This window comes from Lissotriton vulgaris, chromosome 9 (genome assembly GCF_964263255.1).
Source record: "Lissotriton vulgaris chromosome 9, aLisVul1.2, whole genome shotgun sequence".
NCBI lineage: Eukaryota > Metazoa > Chordata > Amphibia > Caudata > Salamandridae > Lissotriton > Lissotriton vulgaris.
In genome coordinates, this window is record NC_141697.1 from 594,043,224 (window position 1) to 594,063,387 (window position 20,164).

The following is a 20,164-nucleotide window of genomic DNA, read 5'->3' on the forward strand; positions in this document are numbered from 1 at the left end:
TTCTCTAGTATTAGGGTATCTTTCATAGATTCCCATGCTTGAATAGAATAGTGAGCAGTAGTAGCCGGTGTGATGCTCGAACCAGTAATGCAAGAGCATGTATAAAACTCAAAGAGACATAATAAAGTTATGCAAGTAATCACAACAGCCATATAAAACCATAAAGGTGGGGGGAAGAAAGAGGCTCACCTTAGTTAAAAATATCGCGAAGCACTGCCTGTTCCACTGCCATATCAGCTTCGTTGATGGCCTCCAGGCAGTAGTGTTTTGTGAAAGTGTGCCTGCTGGACCACGTGGCTGCTCGGCAAATTTGATGGAGCGGTACACCAGCAAAGAGGGCAGTAGAGGATGACATCGCTCTGGTGGAATGAGCCCTCACTGTAGACTGAAGACAATTGCAGAAGAAATCCAACGTGCAATAGTTGGCTTGGTAACAGGACGTCCTTTGCGCATGCGTCCATAGGCAATGAACAGTTGATCGGACCTGCGAAAGGGCGCCGTCCTGTTCTTATAAAATTTAAGGCATCTCTTAATGTCCAGGGAAGGTAAGCGTTGCTCTGCCGGAGATTGGGGATTGGCAAAGAAAGTTTTTAAGAAAACAGGTTCATTAATGTGAAAATCAGTAGGCACCTTAGGCAGAAACGCTGGGTTAGTGCGAAGCACCACACAGTCCGATTTGAATTGGAGGAAAGGAGGCTTAATGGTGAAAGCGTAAATGTCACTCACTCGTCGTGAGGAGATTAGAGCAAGAAGAAAGGCCACCTTCCAGGTCAGAAACTTTAAATCCGCTTTGTGGATAGTAACTTGTATACACATCTGAACCCTTTCTTTCCTTTTGACCCTCAGACATTCTTTGTTATTATATAGGTTCGAATGGTGCCTTCATTAATTGTGCCAAAACAAATTTGAGATGCCAGGTAGGAGGAGGACGCCGAATGGGCAGGAACTTCCTGAATAGTCCTTTGAAAAATTGTCGAATGACTCTGGAAGAGCAGAGCGAGGAGGAGCCATCTTGACAAAAATAAGAAATTGCCGCCAAGAAAACTCTTAAAGTGGAATGGGAAAGTCCTGACTGAGCCAGTTGTAAAAAGAACGGCAGCAGCTGAGCCGGTGTGGAATGAACAGGATGGATGTTGTTAGCTGCGTACCAGTGACAGAACCTCTTCCACTTGAGCTTGTAAGTATTAACTGTAGACGGAGCTCTCGCTTGAGCAAGAATGTCCCTGCATTCTGGCGAAATACTCAAATGGGCAAATTCAAGGTGCTCAGGTTCCATGCCGATAATTTCAGAGAGGAGGGGTCCGGATGACAAATCTGACCCTTGTCCATCGTGAGAAGGTCCGTTCAAGGATGGGCTCGCACTGTGAGAGGAGAAGCAGCTCAGAGAACCACGCTTGTTGAGGCCATCTGGGAGCGATCAGGAGAATGTGGCAAGGCTGTCTCCGCATTTTCCACAATACACGAGGCACCAGTGGAATCAGAAGAAAGGCGAATAGATCGCACCAGTTCATCAAAAGGGCATTCCCGCACGATTCGTGGTGGGGATGACAACTTGCGTAAGATTGGCATTTCCGGTTCTCCGGGGTTGCAAGTAGATCCAAGGCCGGATGACCCCACAGTCGAAAAACTGAGGCGAGCGTCGGCTGATGTAATTCCCACTCGTGGGTCGAAGACGCGGACCTGCTGAGGGAATCCGCTAGGATGTTGGAGATGCCTGGTAGATGCACTGCGGTCAGGGTAATTTGGTGACTGAGTGCCCAATCCCAGATCGTCTGAGCCAGTCGAGACAGGAGAGGAGATTTGGTTCCGCCCTGCTTGTTGACATAGAGCATGCTGGTCGTATTGTCTGTTTGGATAAGCACCGATTCTCCCTGGATCAGACAATGGAATGATTTGAGTGCCAGAAAAATGGCCATCAATTCCAACCTGTTGATGTGCCAAGAGCGCTGACACAGAGACCACTTGCCCTTTATAGACAGCCCTTGAAGGTGCGCGCCCCATCTGTCAAAGGAGGCGTCTGTGGTCAGAATGAGTTCTGGAGCGGTGGAGAGGAATAAAGTCCCTGCTGCAATGTTGGACGGTTGTGCCCACCACTTGAGAGCCGCCTTCATGCGAGTGGTTAGACAGATAAAGTCGTTGAACGAGCCGGTGACCTGACGCCACTGTCTGTCCAATTCCTCTTGGACGGGGCGAGCCTTTAGCCTGCAATTTGGGATCAGAGAGATGCATGATGACGCCATCCCCAGAAATGACTTCAAGATCCAGACTGAAACAGACTGTTTTGAACAAATAAGAGCCACCAGGCGGAGAATCTTCAGCTGATGCTCGTGAGACACGAATGCTTTGGCTAGTGACGTATCCAGAGTGGTACCTAGAATTGTGATATCTCCCCTGAGGCGGAAGCCGAGGGACAGGCTCTTAAGTACCGCTATTGTTTTTAAAACGTTACGCTTTATTTTAATGTGATTTGCTGACATTTTATTAAAAACCTAATTGCTGCTGAAAACTATTCTGCCCCATTTCGAACCCCGCTCCTCGCGTAGCAGACTACGTGTTCACGCGTTAGGAGACAGGGGTGGACGCCATTTTGGGTGGACGCCAAGGTCAGCGTTCTAGCTGCTGGCTGCCTCTCCCCTCCTGGCTACTTAAATCACGCTCTTCAGCGGCGCTTAGAATCATTGTGATATCTCCCCCGAGGCGGAAGCCGGGGGACAGGCTCTTGAGTACCGCTATTGTTTTTAAAACGTTACGCTTTATTTTAATGTGATTTGCTGACATTTTATTTAAAAACGTAATTGCTGCTGAAAACTGTTCTGCCCCATTTCGAACCCCGCTCCTCGCGTAGCTGACTACGTACTCACGCGTTAGGAGACAGGGGTGGACGCCATTTTGGGTGGACACCAAGGTCAGCGTTCTAGCTGCTGGCTGCCTCCCACCCTACTTCCCTTCCTATAAATGACCTCAACTACCCGACCGCGCAGCAGGCGGGCGCTCCGGCGGCGCGCCAAAGGCAAGCCCGTCTGCACCAGTACAGCGCCAAGCGCCAGGACCCCTGGTCATTTTGACCTAAATCATCAATCTAGGAGAGTTTATAATCGCGATCTGCTACTGAGCTTAAGGGAAAGGGTGGAGGATGATTGCACCTGCATAATACCAGACAAGAAAATGCTCACTGAACTTAAGGTTTGCCCAGCATATTGCTCTCGCCTACCTGTTATTTTATGTACTCCAATTAAAGGTCTAAATAGGTCCCACTACTTCAGGGAGGATAGGGAGGAGAATACAATTAACTGTATACTTATTAATGCCAGGTCTTTGGTTAAACACAGTACAGAATGCGCAGAACTGATTCAAGAAAAAAATGCCAACATTGCATTTATTACGGAGACCTGGACAGATGCGGCATCAGGACCAGATCTAGTCATCGCAACTCCTGCAGGCTATTGTAGCCGCGTTCTGGACAGAACTGGTAAAAGAGGGAGTGGGCTTGCTATTATCTATCATGCCTCGATCCAGGGATCATTTCAGGCGGTGCCCTCACAGACCCACGAGGCACTGGGATTTAAGCTTTCCATATCTAATCATTATACCTTTCAGGGCTGCCTTTTATATAGACCACCCGGATCTAGGTCTCAGTTCCTCGATACAGTGGGTACTTTTCTGGAAGAAGCCCTTTGTACCAAGTCCTTTACCGCTTTAGGAGATTTTAATTTTCATTTAGAAGCAGGCTCAGAACCAGACACTTTATCTTTGGTCGATGTAATGCAGGTGGCAGGACTGACTCAGGTGGTAAGGGGAGCTACACATACAATAGGGCACTCTTTGGATGGCATTTTTACAAATAATCCAGACTTACATTTTAGTCATACAGAGTCCATGGTCTGGTCAGATCAGTCAGTGGTGCTTTTTAAGATTCAAATACCCCAGCTGGTTAGGGCTAGACAGGACAGGAAGCCAGCCAAGCTGTATAGCCCTTGGAAAAAGCTTGATGGAAGGGCACTGGAGGATCGGCTCACATCCTCTATATTTACACTACCGACAGATGTAAATGAAGCTGCCGAAAAGTACACAAACTGGATAGATCAAGCATGTACCACTCTAGCGCAGCCCAAACTCTGTCGCCCTACTCGTACAGTACCATCTGCTCCCTGGTTTACCCAGGAGTTACGAGACCATAAGGTGATCTGTAAAAAACTGGAGCTCGTATGGCACTCAGACTATTTGCAGGCAGATAAAACACAACTTAAAGATAGTCAAAAGATATATAAAGAAATGATTAAGAAGGCTAAAAGTACGTACTTTTCTGCTCGAATTGAGGGAGCCAAAAACTCTACTAGAGAACTCTTCGATACAGTGGCCAGTTTGGTTACCCCTAAATCAGTAATTATTCCCCCAAGTTTGGAACTTTGCGAGACTCTCGCTAAGTTCTTTCTAAACAAAGTGGAACTGATTTTTTTCAGCATTAGAACATCAAGTGGGGTTGTCTCTTCTCGAAGGAACACACAGGACCACTCTTGGAGTTCGGTCAGGTGAATTCGGAAGAGATAAAAAAGCTGCTTCTGGCAACTAAATCAGGCTCGCCTCAAGATCCCTGCCCAGCCTCAGTGGCACAATTGGCAGCTACCCCCATATCATGTATTTTGATGGAGCTATTTAATTGGATGTTTAACCTTGGAGAATACCCAACATGCTGGAAACGAGTGTCAACTGCTCCTCTGCTTAAAAAACCAATACTCGACATCTCAGAACCTAATAGCTACCGGCCTATAGCCAGGCTACCACTACCGGCCAAACTCATTGATAAAGTCATAAATGCACAACTATGTTCTCAGGTCCTCTCAGTGCTTGGACATAGCCCAATATGGGTTTAGGGAAGGCCATAGCACCGAGACTGCCCTAATCAAGTCCACGGAAGAGATCAGGAAGGCGATGGATGCAGGAGGACGGGCAGCTCTGGTGCTCCTTGATCTTTCCGCGGCCTTCGACACGGTCCATCATAGTATTTTGGTGGATCGTTTAGAAGGCTGCGGAATTCAAGGGACAGCCCTGAGTAAGCTGAAGTCCTTCCTAACCGATAGGGTTCAGGTGGTGGCCTTGAAGATTTTGAATCTAGACCTTTCAAACTCCCAGGGGGGGTCCCTCTGGGCTCCTCCCTAAGCCCCACATTATTTAATATTTACGTTTCCTCCCTCGCCCCGGTGATTCGGTCATTTGGTTTTGAACAAACATCTTACACAGATGATACACAAATTGTGGTATCTCTGCTCCCGGGGAGAGAAGAAGGAATAGCGGCTATGTTCCAGGACTGTATGACTGCAGTGAGCTTATGGATGGCTGGCAACTGCCTAAGCTGAACTCCTCAAAAACTGAGGTTCTACTTTTTGGCACTGATGTTAGTTTCTGGAGTCCCAAATGGTGGCCCCATGATATGGGAGCCCCACCCATTCCGGCAGCGAAAGTAAAAAACCTAGGTGTTCTTATTGATAGTCAACTATCTTTTAAACCACAGGTTAATGCCTTAACATCTTCCATCAATTGGATCATGAAAACCATCAGGAAATTCTCCCTTTTCTATCAGACAGTAGCAGGAAAACGGTGGTGACAGCACTTGTGCTGTCCCGCCTTGATTACTGCAACAGTCTTTTCTTGCAAGCCCAGCAAGGGATTCTCAACAAACTACAGATGCTGCAAAATGCAGCTGTTCGATTAATTACTGGCCTGCCCAAGTTTGCACCGGTTGCACAGGAATTGAGGAAATTGCACTGGCTCCAGATACGAAAACATATAGTGTTTTAATCATTGTGTATGGTGTTCAAGGCAGTGAATGGACTGGGTCCATCCTTTCTTCAACAACATTTTCAACTGTATACGCCAGGTAGACAGCTAAGATCAGCAAATAAAGGGCAGGTCAATACTGATCGGATCAGGAAAGCTCGATGGAGAGGACGTAGTTTCATCTCTGGCGCGTCCACAATCTGGAATAAACTGGCCATGACCTTGAAACAAAGTACCAACCTGATGGCTTTCAGGAAAAACATTAAAACATGGCTCTTCGACCTTTAGAAACCAACAAACGACTTAGGGGAGAAATCATATCATTTCAGCGCCAGGACACCGCCCGGTAACAGCGCGCTTTAAAAATGGTACAAATAAAATAAAAATAAATAGAAAGTTTCTGCAGGGAGCTGGGTCGACCTGCGACTTCTCTGCATTGATAGACAGAGGGAGCGACATCCTGACAGAGTTGGGTATCCCGAGACAGCTGGCTGCGAGATTGTGATTTTATGAGGCAATCGTCCAGGTATGGAAAAATTTGGACGCACTGCAGACGCAGGTAAGCCACCACTGGAGCCAAAACTTTTGTGAAGACACAAGGGGGGGGAGCGTAGGCCGAAAGGCAACACCCTGAACTAAAATCTCTCCGTCCCACCCGGAAGCGCAAGTACTTCCGATGCCGTGAAAGAATTGGCACATGAAAATAGGTTTCCTGGAGGTCGATGGTGGTCATGAAGTCGTCCTTGGAGAGAAGACGCAAGATCTCCACGAGCGTTAGCATGCGGAAGGATTGGCACTTAAGATACTTGTTCAGTGCTTGTAAATCCAGGATTAGACGCCAATCTCCTGTCTTCTTGAGGATTAGGAAAAAACGGGAATAGAAACCCATCCGCTTTTGAGACTTGGGAACCACTTCGATGGCACCTTTTTGGATCATAATACGAATTTGTTTGAAAAGTTCTTTGAGGTGGGCTGGAGGTGGGCCAGATGGAGGAGTATGAGGAGGAAATTTGACGAACTCCAGAGCATGGCCCTTTGCTACAATGTCCAGTACCCAACGGTCCGAGGTGATTAAGGACCATTGAGAAGAGAACAGGGAGATTCGTCCTCCAACTTTGTGTGGTGAAAGCAAGTCATTGTCTCTTGGAAGCGGAACCTCTATAGGAAGACTTCCCTCGAGAGGATTTAGAAGATTGCTGACGGGAGGACTGTTGTGGCTGGAAGGAATATCGCTGATTTCCTTGATTGTAGGAGCGGTATTGAGTGGATCCAACATGAAAATTAGAGGAGGTGCCGCGTCCGCGCGCACCACGAAAGGGCTGCTTACGGAACTGCAAAGTGCCTAAGGAACGAGCGGTGTCAGTGTCCTTTTTTAACGTTTGCAGTGCCTCGTCAATGTGTGCACCAAAGAGGTACTCGCCGTCATACGGCATATCCAAGATTTTTGCCTGAACCTCCTGGCGAAAAGAGGTCGAACTAAGCCAACCCTCACGTCGTAAGATAGCTGCTCCTGCGAGCTGACGGAAGCCAGTACAAGCGATGTCTACAGAGCAGTCAATGATTTCTTCCGACGCTCTCACTCCCTCTTGAAGGATCTTTAAAGCTTCTGCTTTGGAGGACTCCGGGATGAGGGCCACAAAGGCAGACATGTCAGACCACATCTGACAGTCGTAGCGCCCCAATATGGCTAAGGAATTTGCCGCCCTCACTGTAGTAGAGGCCATTGTAGAGAATTTTCGCCCAATTGCATCAAGGCGATGACCTTCCCAATCAGGAGGAGCCGTAATAGGAGAAGTTGGGTTCCTGGAGCGGCGCTGAGCAGCCTGGGTACCACAGAATCAGGTTTGGGCTGCACAATCAGGCAAGCTGGTGAACCATGTGGTGCTTTGTACTTCTCTAAGCGAGGCAGTTGTGCCAGGATGAAATTCAGCATTTTCATCAATTTTACTCCCTCATTCCAGATTAAATCGATGATAGGAACCGTATGGACCTGCTTAAAAGGTTGACTTTTGAAGTCGTAGCCAGCTTAAAGCGTTGAGCCGCTCTTTGCATAAGCTGGTGGAAGATTGCAATGTCCAAAGGAGGAGAATTCCCTGACCTCATGGGAGGCGGGATGGGGTCTGTATCTGGTAATCGCCGCACTCGGCCATATTACCAACATCATCGTCATCATCCCGAACTTCACCATCCTCTCGCTCTGGACGGACATCTTCATCATCCTCATCAGGATACACTGTAGTGTGTATCCAAACAGAAGTTTGAACTTGAGGAGATGGCGCAGCTGGTTGTGGCAGTGGAGCAGCAGCAGGAGCCGTAGCAGGCGCAGGTGCATTTGGCCCCGGGGAATCCTGGTGAGATGGCGGGAAACGTCTATTGTAATCATCCAACATGTGCTGGAGATTGGAGATGAGAGACTGCGGCAGTGTCGCTGTAGAAACTTGAATGGAATGGTCTTCTTCCTGAAAATATTGATCTTCATGGTCATCTCCATAGTCATGGCATTTAATAACCAATTCAGACGGGCTTCGTGCCGCTCGAAAATGATCATCTACATCCTCCTCAGAACCAGAGTCCTGTTCAGAACCTGTGGCAAACAAGGGTGATGGAGGTTGTGTGTCACTTGGAATGGAGATCTGGTCCACGGGGACTTGTCGGCGCTGGTGCAAAGGGTCAACGCTTGAAGAAGCAGACCCTGACGAAGGAAGCAGCACCAGTAGCATTGAAGCAAAAGAGGATGATAGTGTCATCGAAACAGATGCTGACGACGGCATAGGCGTTGATGGAGACACCTTCGATGGAGCCGTCGGCGGCGAGGCCGCTGTCGACGGTCTGCCGTCGATGAAACCGCCGTCGACGAAGTCGTCGTCGATGAACCTGCAGTCGACGAGGGACGAGGCCCTCTTAACTACCTTTGTCAACGAAGATCTTACTGTCGACGAGAGAGTCTTCTTCGACGCCGAGGCGATAGGTATCCTCGACGAGACCGTTTTAAAGCTGAGGCACACCTTCGTCGACATGGATGACGTCGACGCTGTCGTCGTCGATGAGCCAGAAGCAAAGTCGTCTTCACTGTTGTCGTCGACGACCCGGAGACGGCAGATTTCATCGACGTAATGATCATCGACACTCCTGTCGACAATTTCACATGTTTTTTGGTAGAAACATTATGTGAAGAAGCCGAAGACGCCTGAGAGTCAGATCTCGTGGGCGTAGGAGGAGGTGAAGACACAACAGGAGCCTCTTTGAGTGACAGTTTCTTTTTCTTCAAGAAAGGAGAAGGCAATTCCTGCACACTGCTACGTTTTGAGGCAGCTTTTGAAGTTCCTGACACCAGGCTTTATACGTCAGAAAGAGCTAAATCTTTGTCCTTTAACCTTTGTAACCAGAGGAGGAGACAACCATCCCTATCTTTAAGGGTCTTAGTGGAGAAGGTCCTACAGATCTTACATTTGCCTACCTCATGGTCCGGATAAAGACAGTAGATACACTTCTTGTGGGGATCTTCAGAGTAGAGCCGCACCATCCCACAAGAAGAACAAGGTCTAAATAAAGACTTCTTACTTGAAGACATAGTAGAATTCACTTGAAATCAGAAGTAGGAGAAAAAAAACTGAGCAGAGCTCAGGGAGACTCCCTTCACACGACGTGCGGTAGAAAATCTGAGGGACTGAGCTTTGAGGAAAAGGTTCTGGAGGGGTGCTTGCGCCTGATTGGTTGTAGTTTGGACTAACATAATGACAAGGATATGTTACAAGTATTTTTTCTCTCTTGCCATGTATTCCTATGCAGGAATTATGACTTGGTATTTGCAACTAGTTCTAGTGTATATTTTATGTGTTATGTTTTTACAAACATATGTTATTAGTACTTTATTGCTATTTTATTTACTGTGGGACTCGCACTTCGACAACGGGAAATATTCAAGCATGTGAAAGACACCCTAATACTGGAGAAAACCTGATATCCATTACAGTCTTTGAATTTCCTTCCTCTTTATTACTGCTCTAAATAACAAAAAGTCAAGTTAGCTGAGCTGGCCACTAGATGGCAGGATTGTACACATATTGTGAATTCAAAAGTGATTCATGTTGTAATATCAACTTGTGTGTCGCTAATGTTAAATGTTCTTCTGTGAGCAGCCAGACACTTAGGTGAGCGTGTAAATAGCAGAAGACGATTCATTAGAGTAAATAAGAGTGTCTAGACAGATTTTGTTTGTAGACTTGTTCCAATTCATGAGAGGAAAGGGTAAGGGCAGGGCTCTCAAGTTTTGTAAGTTCTTTAGGAGTGAAAACTAATTAGCATATTTGATTGCATAACAGGACGTGATGCGTCAAAATGTGACAATTTGACAATAAAGTCAGCATGGAAAGTGACATTAATAAAACTATAAAAACAATCAAAATGAATGGTAAATTTATTTAAAAAAAACACATCTAATTCTCAGTCAAATAGACTCATAGCTTATGAAAGTAGTGAGCGACACAATAAATATACAAACGGTGATGGATAGAATTGCTTGAATTAATCTCAGCCACTGGTAATCACTTGGGCCGCATCCATTGTTATTTTGCACACCATGCCACCACCTCAGTTTGGACCTAACTATATACAAATCTGTTTTGGCTCTGCTCCAATGAGAACAGTCCAGCACGAAATGCCTAGCCAGGTTCTCTCTGAACCGGAACATAAGCAACACAGGACCGGTTTCACTCTAGTTATGGGCTCATCGGCCGGGTACAGCTTGGTTTCAGTGACGCAGCGTGCACGTGACCCTCGTCTGGACATACCCATCCCACTTGGGGGCGACACAATAAACACACAAAACAGTAATGGATGAGTATGAATTGAGGTCTTTGTAATGGTGACTGTGACACGCTTAATAAATGTGAGCACAGGAGCAGGATGTTGTGCAAATGGCTTCTTTCCATTTGACTAGCCATCAGTAAGGGACATGTATACGCACATTTTGGACAGAAGGTTTGGTGACCCCAAGTGCTTGATTGTATCAGGGGTGTGGGGCCCTCACCTCTTGTGAGACTTTCATCTCCAGACAAAAGGCTGATTCTTGGAACTGCCACTTCCTCACCTCTTGTGACAAGAGTGGGAGACCAGATCTGTCCAGAATGCCATGCCTTTAGCACCTTTGTGCAGGGGGTGGAGTTTCCCTACAGGTAGTCAGACCTTTGCCTCCTTCAAAAGGGAAACAGGATAGGAAAAGGGCAAAGGATCTCCCACAGATGTCACATAGCCTCACCGCGACAAGTGGCACTTACCGAGCACTTCCCAAAGCGGCTGTACTTCCTCTCGCTTTCCCCCACGCTGTAAATGTAGATGAAGTTGTCATGAGATCCAATGGCCAAGAAATTCCCATCTGGAAAAAACAGAGATAGTCATGGCGTCTGCTTGTCCACTGCACACTAGCAGTATAGGCATTCACCTTGCATCTTCTACACACCAAGGGCCAGATGTAGGAAGGCAAATACCGGTCGGTAACGGCTGATTTCGGCCGTTACCGACCGGTATTTGAAGATGGAGATGTAGGGGCATGTTAAAATACAGATTCGGTAATTTTACAGAATCGGAAATTTTACCGATTCTGTAAAATACCGAATCGGTAAAATTACCGATTCTGTATTTTGACATGTAGGTAGCACTGCAATCAGTGCTACAGGGGTTTAAGAATTCGTTATTTACCACCAACTAGAAGTTGGTGGTAAATAATGAAAACCCTTTAAAAAGCATTTTTTTTGCTTTTTAAACAGTGCCATGTTGCAGACATACATGCCCTAAGGGCATGTATGTCTGCAACATGTGCACCCATGCACAATTAAGGGGTGCAACAGGGTGTCAAAGTGACACCCTGCCACCCTTCAATATTTCCCCCAATTACCGAATAGGTATTTACCGATCCGGTAATTGACATTCATTCCTATCGGCCCCCAGGCCCATAGGAATGAATGGCAATTACCGAATCGGTAAATACTGATTCGGTAATTATCGAATCATACCGATTTGGTAATGAAATCGGTAAATTTACCTAAATCCTGATTGCCAGTTCTTAAATACCGAATCGGTATGATTCGGTATTTAAGAATCGGTAATCTGGGATTATCTACATCTGGCCCCAAATATTCACTGAAGCACACCAGAAGCAACCAATCCTCTGCTTATCAATGCTCTAGTTGGGGTGTTGACAACCCTGATTGCGGGTGCAGGATTGTGGCTGTCAACGCTGTAAGAGTTCCTGTACCCTGCCTTACAGGGGGAGGAACTCTTGCAGTGGCAAGAGTTCCTCCCCCCTGTAAGGCAGGGTACAGGAACTCTTACAGCGTTGACAGCCATAATGCTGAGAGTTCTGTGGCCCTCACAAGGTATAATGAGCAAAGAATTCCCAGTGATGAGAAACAAATATAAATGGCACAGCTGTCTGTATGCCCAAAGTTATATAATGGGGTTTAGTTCATTTCAACTCTGGGTTCTTAGGCAATACCTCGGCCCTTAGTCTTTAGCAAGAGCATTAATTCTGTAGAGAGATATTGACACTGGGATTGGGAAGAGATCAGGGGTGGAACAACACACAACCTTTTAATTGTAGCTCTTTCATGGAAGAAAAACACCCCATAATGCTCTGAGCTCAAAACTAGCTGGCAGGAGTGAGCACAGCAGGGACAATGCAGAAGCCTAAGTGGCAAAATGATGTGTTACTTGCTGCAGCAAGGTCTATGCAAGGTCTCGACTTGACATACAACAACAGACCTCCTAGATTGTGGTGGGTGGTAAGTTAGACCAACACTATGAGGGAGAACAGCAATTCCAAACTCTTGTAAGTGTCACAGGTAACACGCAATATGATGTGCTGTTGCTGTTAAAAGCGGATAGTGGTGCATCGAACGTCACACATTTTTTTCTTTCATTTCGCCTCATAACATTCACAAGCTTCTTTAAGATTCTACGTACTCTGGTACCAGCAAATGCCCGAGTTTAAGATCCTGATTAGAGTCCCGAACCGCAGATGCTCAGAATACCCCATGCCCTGAGATAGCAGGAAAGTGATCTTGAGAAGGTTCCTGAGCTGGATCAACTACATTTATAGCAGTGCTTACATTGAGCCAGTGGTTTCCGGTGCTCAGCACCGACTCTTAATCACCAACACCGGCGCTTTTCATGAGCACCAGTTAAGGACACACTCATTTACGTGGAGATTTAGTGATTTGCCCAGAATCACAGGATGTTGAGCCGATGCAGGGACTCGAACCTGGTTCCCCAGCTCCGAATTCTGCAGCTCTGGCTATTATGCCACATCCTCTTCCCAATTTCATGGTTAGTAGTTGGTTCTGTTTTAAGTGGCATTGCCAGGTGAAATGGGCTGGTGCAAGCTGCTGCTGACGAAAGCCCCGGCACTTTTTTTTCTTCACAAATTAACCACTTGTTTATAAATCTGTAACTCTGCCTGCATTTTCACACATAAATGGCTGTTAGAAGAGGGATGTTACAGGGTGTAATAGCACTTATTACGTTGATAAATAGGGAGAAATGAGGAGTAGGGCAGGTAAAAGAAAGTGGACAAAGAAAAGGTTGGGAAGATACAGGTTGGCAAAGAGAGGAGAGGAAGAGGCACAAAAAAGAGAACAGGGACAAAGGTGAACAAGAATGGGGAGAGCGAATCAGAGAGAGAGAAAAGAGGACCTAGAGAAAGGGACAAGATGGGGTGAGGGAGACAGGAGCTGGACACAGAGGGCAAAATGTATTTTTAGGGGATATGGTAAGGAGATGGAAAGGAGGCCTGATGTGGGGAGACTGAGAGAAGAAAGGGAAGAGAGACAGGAACATGGGAACAGCTGTGGAATAAGAGAGCCATACAAAGTATCTGGACATGCAAGTAGTGAGGAGTGCCTGTGACTCACCTGGAGAGTATCGAACGACAGAAAGCTGTTCGTTTCCGTCCGTATAATCAGACACGACCATCTGAGTCTCTGTATCCAACACAACCCACCTGTGTGCACAGATCGATGGTTAATTAGGGACCAATTGCTCAAGCAGAAGACATCTGTGATTTATTCAATACGTCACCAGGGGCGTAAATTGGTCAGTAAGATGGGGGGGCGGGGTCTAAGTTTCAGATTTTCCAACAATCACGCTGGCATATAATGTTAACATACATTGTACGACAAGCAATGTGCATGAGAGGGGCTTAAGGGACAGGTGAAGGGGAGAGGAATGCAGATTGGTAGCGGCACAAGGTGAACAAAAACACAATATTTTGTATAATAATGAACATTTACGAGGAATTTCAAAAGCGAGGGAAGGATAGTGTGTGTGTGTTTTTGTCTGTGTGCATGTAAAACTTCCTGGTGAAATCCGACAGACACCTCACCATACCCGACTGAAAGCGCCTGAACCCAACTATACATTTATTAGGGGAGGGTAGCACCCCCTGAAGCTACGACCCTGTACGAGACACTTAGGAAATATCAGTCACAAAACAGAAAGATGCTCACTGGGAGACTACCGGCCACTCTAGGGGATAGGATTGACTTCGAATATGCTGGAAGCCCCTTGTCTCTGATCCCACAGACAAACTTCATTTCATTTATAGGGTTTCTCTGTGTAATTGAGCTGTACTCATCAAGAAAGTAACTCATGTTGAAATGATTTAGGGTTCAAGGCGAGAAGAGTCCACAAGCACAAAGGAAATGACACAGAGAGGTTATAACTCCATATCGATATGCTGTAAATTACACTGTCTTACTGAGAGTGAGAACCAGAGAATAAACTGAAGCTCTATGGAGTCTTTGTACAAGAAAGTAAATAAAATATACGTTTGACGAGGTATCATGGCGCTAAGAACAAATACATTGCCCTCACAAATATGCCGACCGCTCAACACAAAACAAATGTTGAGTGGAGAAAAGCCGCCATCTCCCTACAGGCATGAGTGTTCCCATAAATACATATTTAAAGAGCCAAGGAGGAGATAATATCCCATAAACAACTGTGGAATGAATTACTTAATAGTGAGACAAAGATGCCCTTTTCTAGGAAACATTTGCTACACCTTTACTTTGAAATTGTTCTTTCACTCCCTTATTGGCTGTCACTGATGCACACAAGCAAGTCCAGCACATGCCTGTCCCCAGCATGGATACTATAAAGACAGGGACTTCTTTAGGCTTGAACAGCAGCTGATACTTTGATAGAACCTCGTCTCAGCTTCAGGAGCCCATTCAATCATATGTTTTGTCTGCCAAACAAGCACTCACCTGAAGTGTCATCCCATAAAGACAAAGGTGCTGATTCTAGTTAGTCCGTAGATTTATATAGCGTGGCTTTTCATCCGTGAGGGTTCCAAGGGGCTGTCCATGGGCACGGGGAGATTAAGTGATTTGCCCAGTATCACAGGATGTTGCGCCGGCGCAGAGACTCAAACCTGGATCCCCAGCTCCCGGGTCGACAACTCTGACCACTGTGCCGCATCCTCTATGTTTCTAGGTAAGGACACTTTCTGGACTTCCTTTCTCTCACTACTTCCACACTGACTTTCAGTCGCCCAGCAGATTCAGTTTAAGACCCTTTGCCTTGCCCATAGAGCTTTGTATGGATGAGGTCTCGTCTCAAATATATTCAGGTCACACTCTTGCACCACGTTCCCTCTCAATCTCATCGTTCTAGTACTTGTCTCTATATATTTGTCCTATGATTTAAGTGCACTCCCCCTGGAAGAAGGTTGCTTCAGTGTCTGTTCCACAGACGTGAATTACCTGCAGATTGATATTCACCATACTAGCAATCATGAGACTTTCCAGAGAGTACTTAAGAGTCAGCTTTTTGTATTTGTTCTTTTTTATACAGTATTTTTTCCTGGGAACTGCATTAGAGTGGTATCAAATGACCTAATTTCATTAATACATGATTACATCATTGATTATCAGTTATAGACTATACCAAATGATTTCCTCTATCACTGTTATAATCATGCATGCCACAAAAAATATTACTCTGTCTAATGGTTCCTACATACACTGTTAAGACCCATAAATGGTCAGAGTTGACAGCAAATGTGTGTCACAGTAGCTTCTATGATTTGATGTTTCCAAGAAATTTCTGGATATGCAAATATTTTGAAGTACTAACGCACACGCATACAACAATTCTTAGAATTTTACTCGCCGCATATTTTTTATATCACTATAGGAAGGTAGTAATGGTATCAGAATTCCAGGGTTGGGTTATAAATGAACTTGCTTCCACCACTGCAATGAATAACAATTTGACCTAATTGTTTCCGGTTCTTTCTATTCAGAATAACATAAGAATGCAAATTTATGGTCTGAATCCAACATGCAATTTACTTGCTTTCCGAAACATTTAAATATTTCTGCCCAGTATGTCTATAAGTGTGGGCAAGCTCATAAAACATGTATCCCATCGCCCACAATCTCATTTTTACATTCAATACAAGATGGCTTTGTAATAGCCTGGATTTTTTGTGTGCGGGCTGGTGTCAAACAGATCATCCGCTTGGCACACAAGTTAATTCTCCTAAACTTAGCATCCCTTAATGTTAAACGATTTAGTTCACTGGCATGTTTTCAGAAATGTTCTTCAAATAAAATACCTGTTTCATTTAACCATTTCTGCATTATTGTTTGTAAGAAAATGGGAGGCTTAAATTTATTTAATAATGCATACCATTCCTGAATGCCCTTTGGGTCCTAAAGGGCAGTACTTACGGTATGGACAAATGATTGACTGATTTTTTAATCTTGGAGAATATATCAATGAATTAATTCAATGTAAGAAAACTGAAACCAAAGTTCGCTTTTTTGTTTGGAGTTTTCTCCTTTCTCTGTTTATTTACATTGATGTCCTGAGCCGTCCTAGATCCAAGAGTCCACTTGGTTAATGTTGTATTTACAAATGTTTGACTCATGTAAATGAAATCCCATATTAGTAGCACAACAACTAAACTGCACCCATTGTGCATGATATTGGTATTTCTCGCAGTTTACAGTCTTCAGTTCTGCAGTACAGACTCCACGCTATATATCTGGCATGAATGCAAACCAAACAAGTATTTGCAATGCTATAGGTCTTGCATTTACTAGAGTTTGAGCTATTCTCATTTACAATAGCTCGCTCTCGTAAATGTGAGACCTTGTTCACTTCAAAGAAGCGGCTGCCATTGCCTGGGGCTGCTTGAAAGTGAAAGCGCGCATGGCGAGGAAAGCAGGTCGTGCCTGCAGTAGGAGAAACCCAAAAATAAGACATATCATGTCGCAACAGAAGTAAACGGGCCAGTCGCCATGGGAGGTTACAAATGCAGACAAGGCGGTACCGAGGAGGGACTAACAAGCCTAACAATGACTCGCAAGAAAGGGTTTGCGATGGACAATGACAGAAGCCAATGACAAATATAGGGCATAGAGTTTGCGGGGCTTCAAAGACATACTCCACTACTGAATGCCTCACAGCAGCGCATGCGCTGCTCAGGCTCGACCTAAAAGGACAAATACCAGAAAACCCATGACTAAAATAAATGCTTGAGAGAGCGTTAAAGTGTCCCTGTGCCACCCCAATCTATCAAGAACACATTAGGTAGTGACGAAGGGGAATTTCAAAAGCACAGAAAACACCCAGCCTTCTTTTCAGTGGATGCCCACCTTTGCAAGTATAGAGTGCCTCATGGGGCACCTTCAGTGTCTTTCACCACTCCCCCTAGGCATTTATGAACATGCTTTATTAGAAAAACGTTACCGTCCAGAGTTGAGTCCCACAGCTACCACATTCCCTCCGGGATGGAAATCCGCGCAGAGTCCGGTCTCCTGTCCATAGGAAACAAACGTGAAGTGTTACTTTCTAACCTCACCGTGTCTCCATCTGACATCTGCAGGAGGTTGTAGAGAACCTAGAACCTTAGAACCTACCTCCAAGGCGAAGCTCCAGGCCAGGCAATGCCCCTTGCCATCCCATCCGCACACCAGTCGGTCATGGCCACAGGTCAGGAAGAGGTCCTTGGATGGGTGCGTTGCAAGTCCCCAAAGTTCATCTGTGTGACCCTGCATCAGAACAGCATTAAAGGTTTCAAATATAGGGCAAGGAATTGAGCCACAACAACCCTGATCTTTTGCCATATTAATAATGGGAGCTTGAATGTCACCTGCGACTGGGATCTTCCCAGATGTTTAAATTTGTGTTATCTTCACTCTCCCGCCTCCCTGGAGTCCCTTGAGTCTATGTTCATTTCTTTTCGCACCACTGTAGTGACATCATAGGCAGTGGTTGATTTGTAAAAAAATAAATAAGTGTTGGGGCTCTCATCAGGAGGCAGCTTGCACCAGTCCATTTCTCCTGTTAGCTCGACCTAAAATAGAATTAACTACTAACCATGAAAGTGGGGTGAGGATGTGGTGAAATGGCCAGAGCTGCCCGCTTCGGAGCTGGGGAACCAGGGGCCTCATTTATGAGAAATGACGCATCGCTGTGTGAAAGCAGCGATGCGTCACTTCTCAGTGCGCACTCCTTGCGACATTCCTGATGCGTCATATTTAATGTATGGCGCATCATGTCGCAAAGAGTTACAGATATGTCAGTATTTCCGACGTATCTGTAAGCGCAAAAGTGACGCATTGCTGGAGTGTGTCACAAAAGTGACGCAACTCCAGCAATGCGTCCTTTCACATGGGGCAAGCCCCATGTGAAAGGGCCTGCGTCAGTCTTACGCCTGCTGTGAGGCAGGCGCAAGATTTTGACGCAACGGTGTCCTAAAAGTGACACAGTGAAATCTCATAGATTTCACTGCGTCACTTCAACGACCCTTCCTTGCGTCAATACGCCCCCCTTGCATACATTATACCTGGCGCAGGTATAATGTGGCGCAGGGGTTTACAAAGTGACGCATCTACCTAGATGCGTCACTTTGTAAATATGGCGCAACGAGGCGCATTTTTTACGGCGGCGTAAAAGTGACGCACAGCTTCATAAATGAGGCCCCTAGTTTGAATCTCCGCATCGGCTCAACATCCTGTGATTCTGGGCAAATCACTGAATCTTCCCGTTAATTAATGTGTCCTTAAGCGCTGTGTTCATGATTAAGTGCCGGTGCTGAACACCGGAAACCACTGGCTCAAATTAAGCACTGACCGTAGGCCACTCAGAAACTGCATGCCACCGTGCATAGATTTCCAAAGTTATTGTGGTATCCCCTAAACATAGGAACCTGGAATAGCGGCATAACAAGAATTATTCTGTTGAAGAGAGTGAGAGAGTTTCTTGGGTGGAGTAAAGCTTTTTCTTGTGGTTCACAGCAGCTGGTAGAGTTTCTGTTGTTTATCTTTAGTGTCCTGGGTCCACAATACTGTTACACTCAAAATGATTGACAAAATACTTTTAGAATTAGGCTCTCTCCTGGCAGCAGGGGAAATTAGTCAAGGCACCCTGCTGGAGGTGGTGTGGAGTTAGAAAATCAGAAAACCTTAGATAATAGCTTTTATGTGTAGACAATTCTTTGCTTTCTGAAAGAAAGGGACTTTATTATGGATAAGTACTGTATTCTAGGTTACAAATTAGGCTATACACCGAAAACTAAAAGTGCCTCAAACTTTCTGGACCCTTGTTACAACCCCTCCAGCTTTTATTGCTCCATCGCGCTAGACGTTTAGGTAATATTGAGCCCCATGCCTCCTGTTATCCCCTGCTGGGAAGTTCGGAGAACACGGGTGCATTCTGAAGAATTTGATTTCAACACTGTTAATAGGCGAAAGGGCAGAAAAAAACTGCAACTTTTGAAACTGATATCTCTAGCCCTTTGAATCACAGCAGACTGTGGATAAAGGTTCACTGAGGAATGTGCGGTTAGCCAAGCCCTTTCTGGCTGTAACCCACCACAAAAACAAACACCATAAGACTCGTCTTTGGAAGTAATGAGTGGTGTGGGGGTTGACTGTGTCCTCTACAAGTCCGATTCACTGGAGCCCAGCATCCAATAGGCACTGTGCTCGAGGTTGGAGACAGTGCCAGGTGCGGGGGCTTCTCAGCAGAGGAGCGTCCCCCCACTGGTTCAGAGCCAGCAGCTGAAAAATAAAACAATACTTTATTATTGTTTTTTTTTTTTTTTTTTTTTTTTTATTTAAAAGATTTTATTGAAAAATAAAAGTTGCATATCTGCATAGCCAGCGTGTGCAGGGAGGGGTGGGGCTGGTCCACGAGAGGGGGGAGTAGGGGTGGACTGCACTACTAAGTGCGCATGTGTGTTTGGCCGGCCGTTTTAGGCACTTAGGTTTCTCCAACCCAGCTGTATTGCACAGCTGGGTTGGAGAAACAGCACAGACTCCCTGTGCCTTAGTGGGTGTTAAACTAATCCGCTCAGGCCAATCTCCACGCTGCTCGC

General features: G+C 45.7%; 1 protein-coding gene across 1 annotated transcript in view; it reads right to left on the bottom strand.

Annotated features, from left to right (window-relative positions):
* Positions 1 to 20,164, bottom strand: part of EML3 (EMAP like 3) — a 398,769-nt gene that overhangs the window by 26,655 nt on the left and 351,950 nt on the right. The window contains exons 17-20 of the mRNA XM_086938192.1: positions 17,703 to 17,834; positions 17,533 to 17,600; positions 13,683 to 13,771; positions 11,052 to 11,149 (exon numbers count right to left, since the gene is read on the bottom strand). Of these exons, the coding sequence (XP_086794318.1) occupies positions 11,052 to 11,149; positions 13,683 to 13,771; positions 17,533 to 17,600; positions 17,703 to 17,834 (387 nt within the window). The remainder of the gene's footprint in view (positions 1 to 11,051; positions 11,150 to 13,682; positions 13,772 to 17,532; positions 17,601 to 17,702; positions 17,835 to 20,164) is intronic.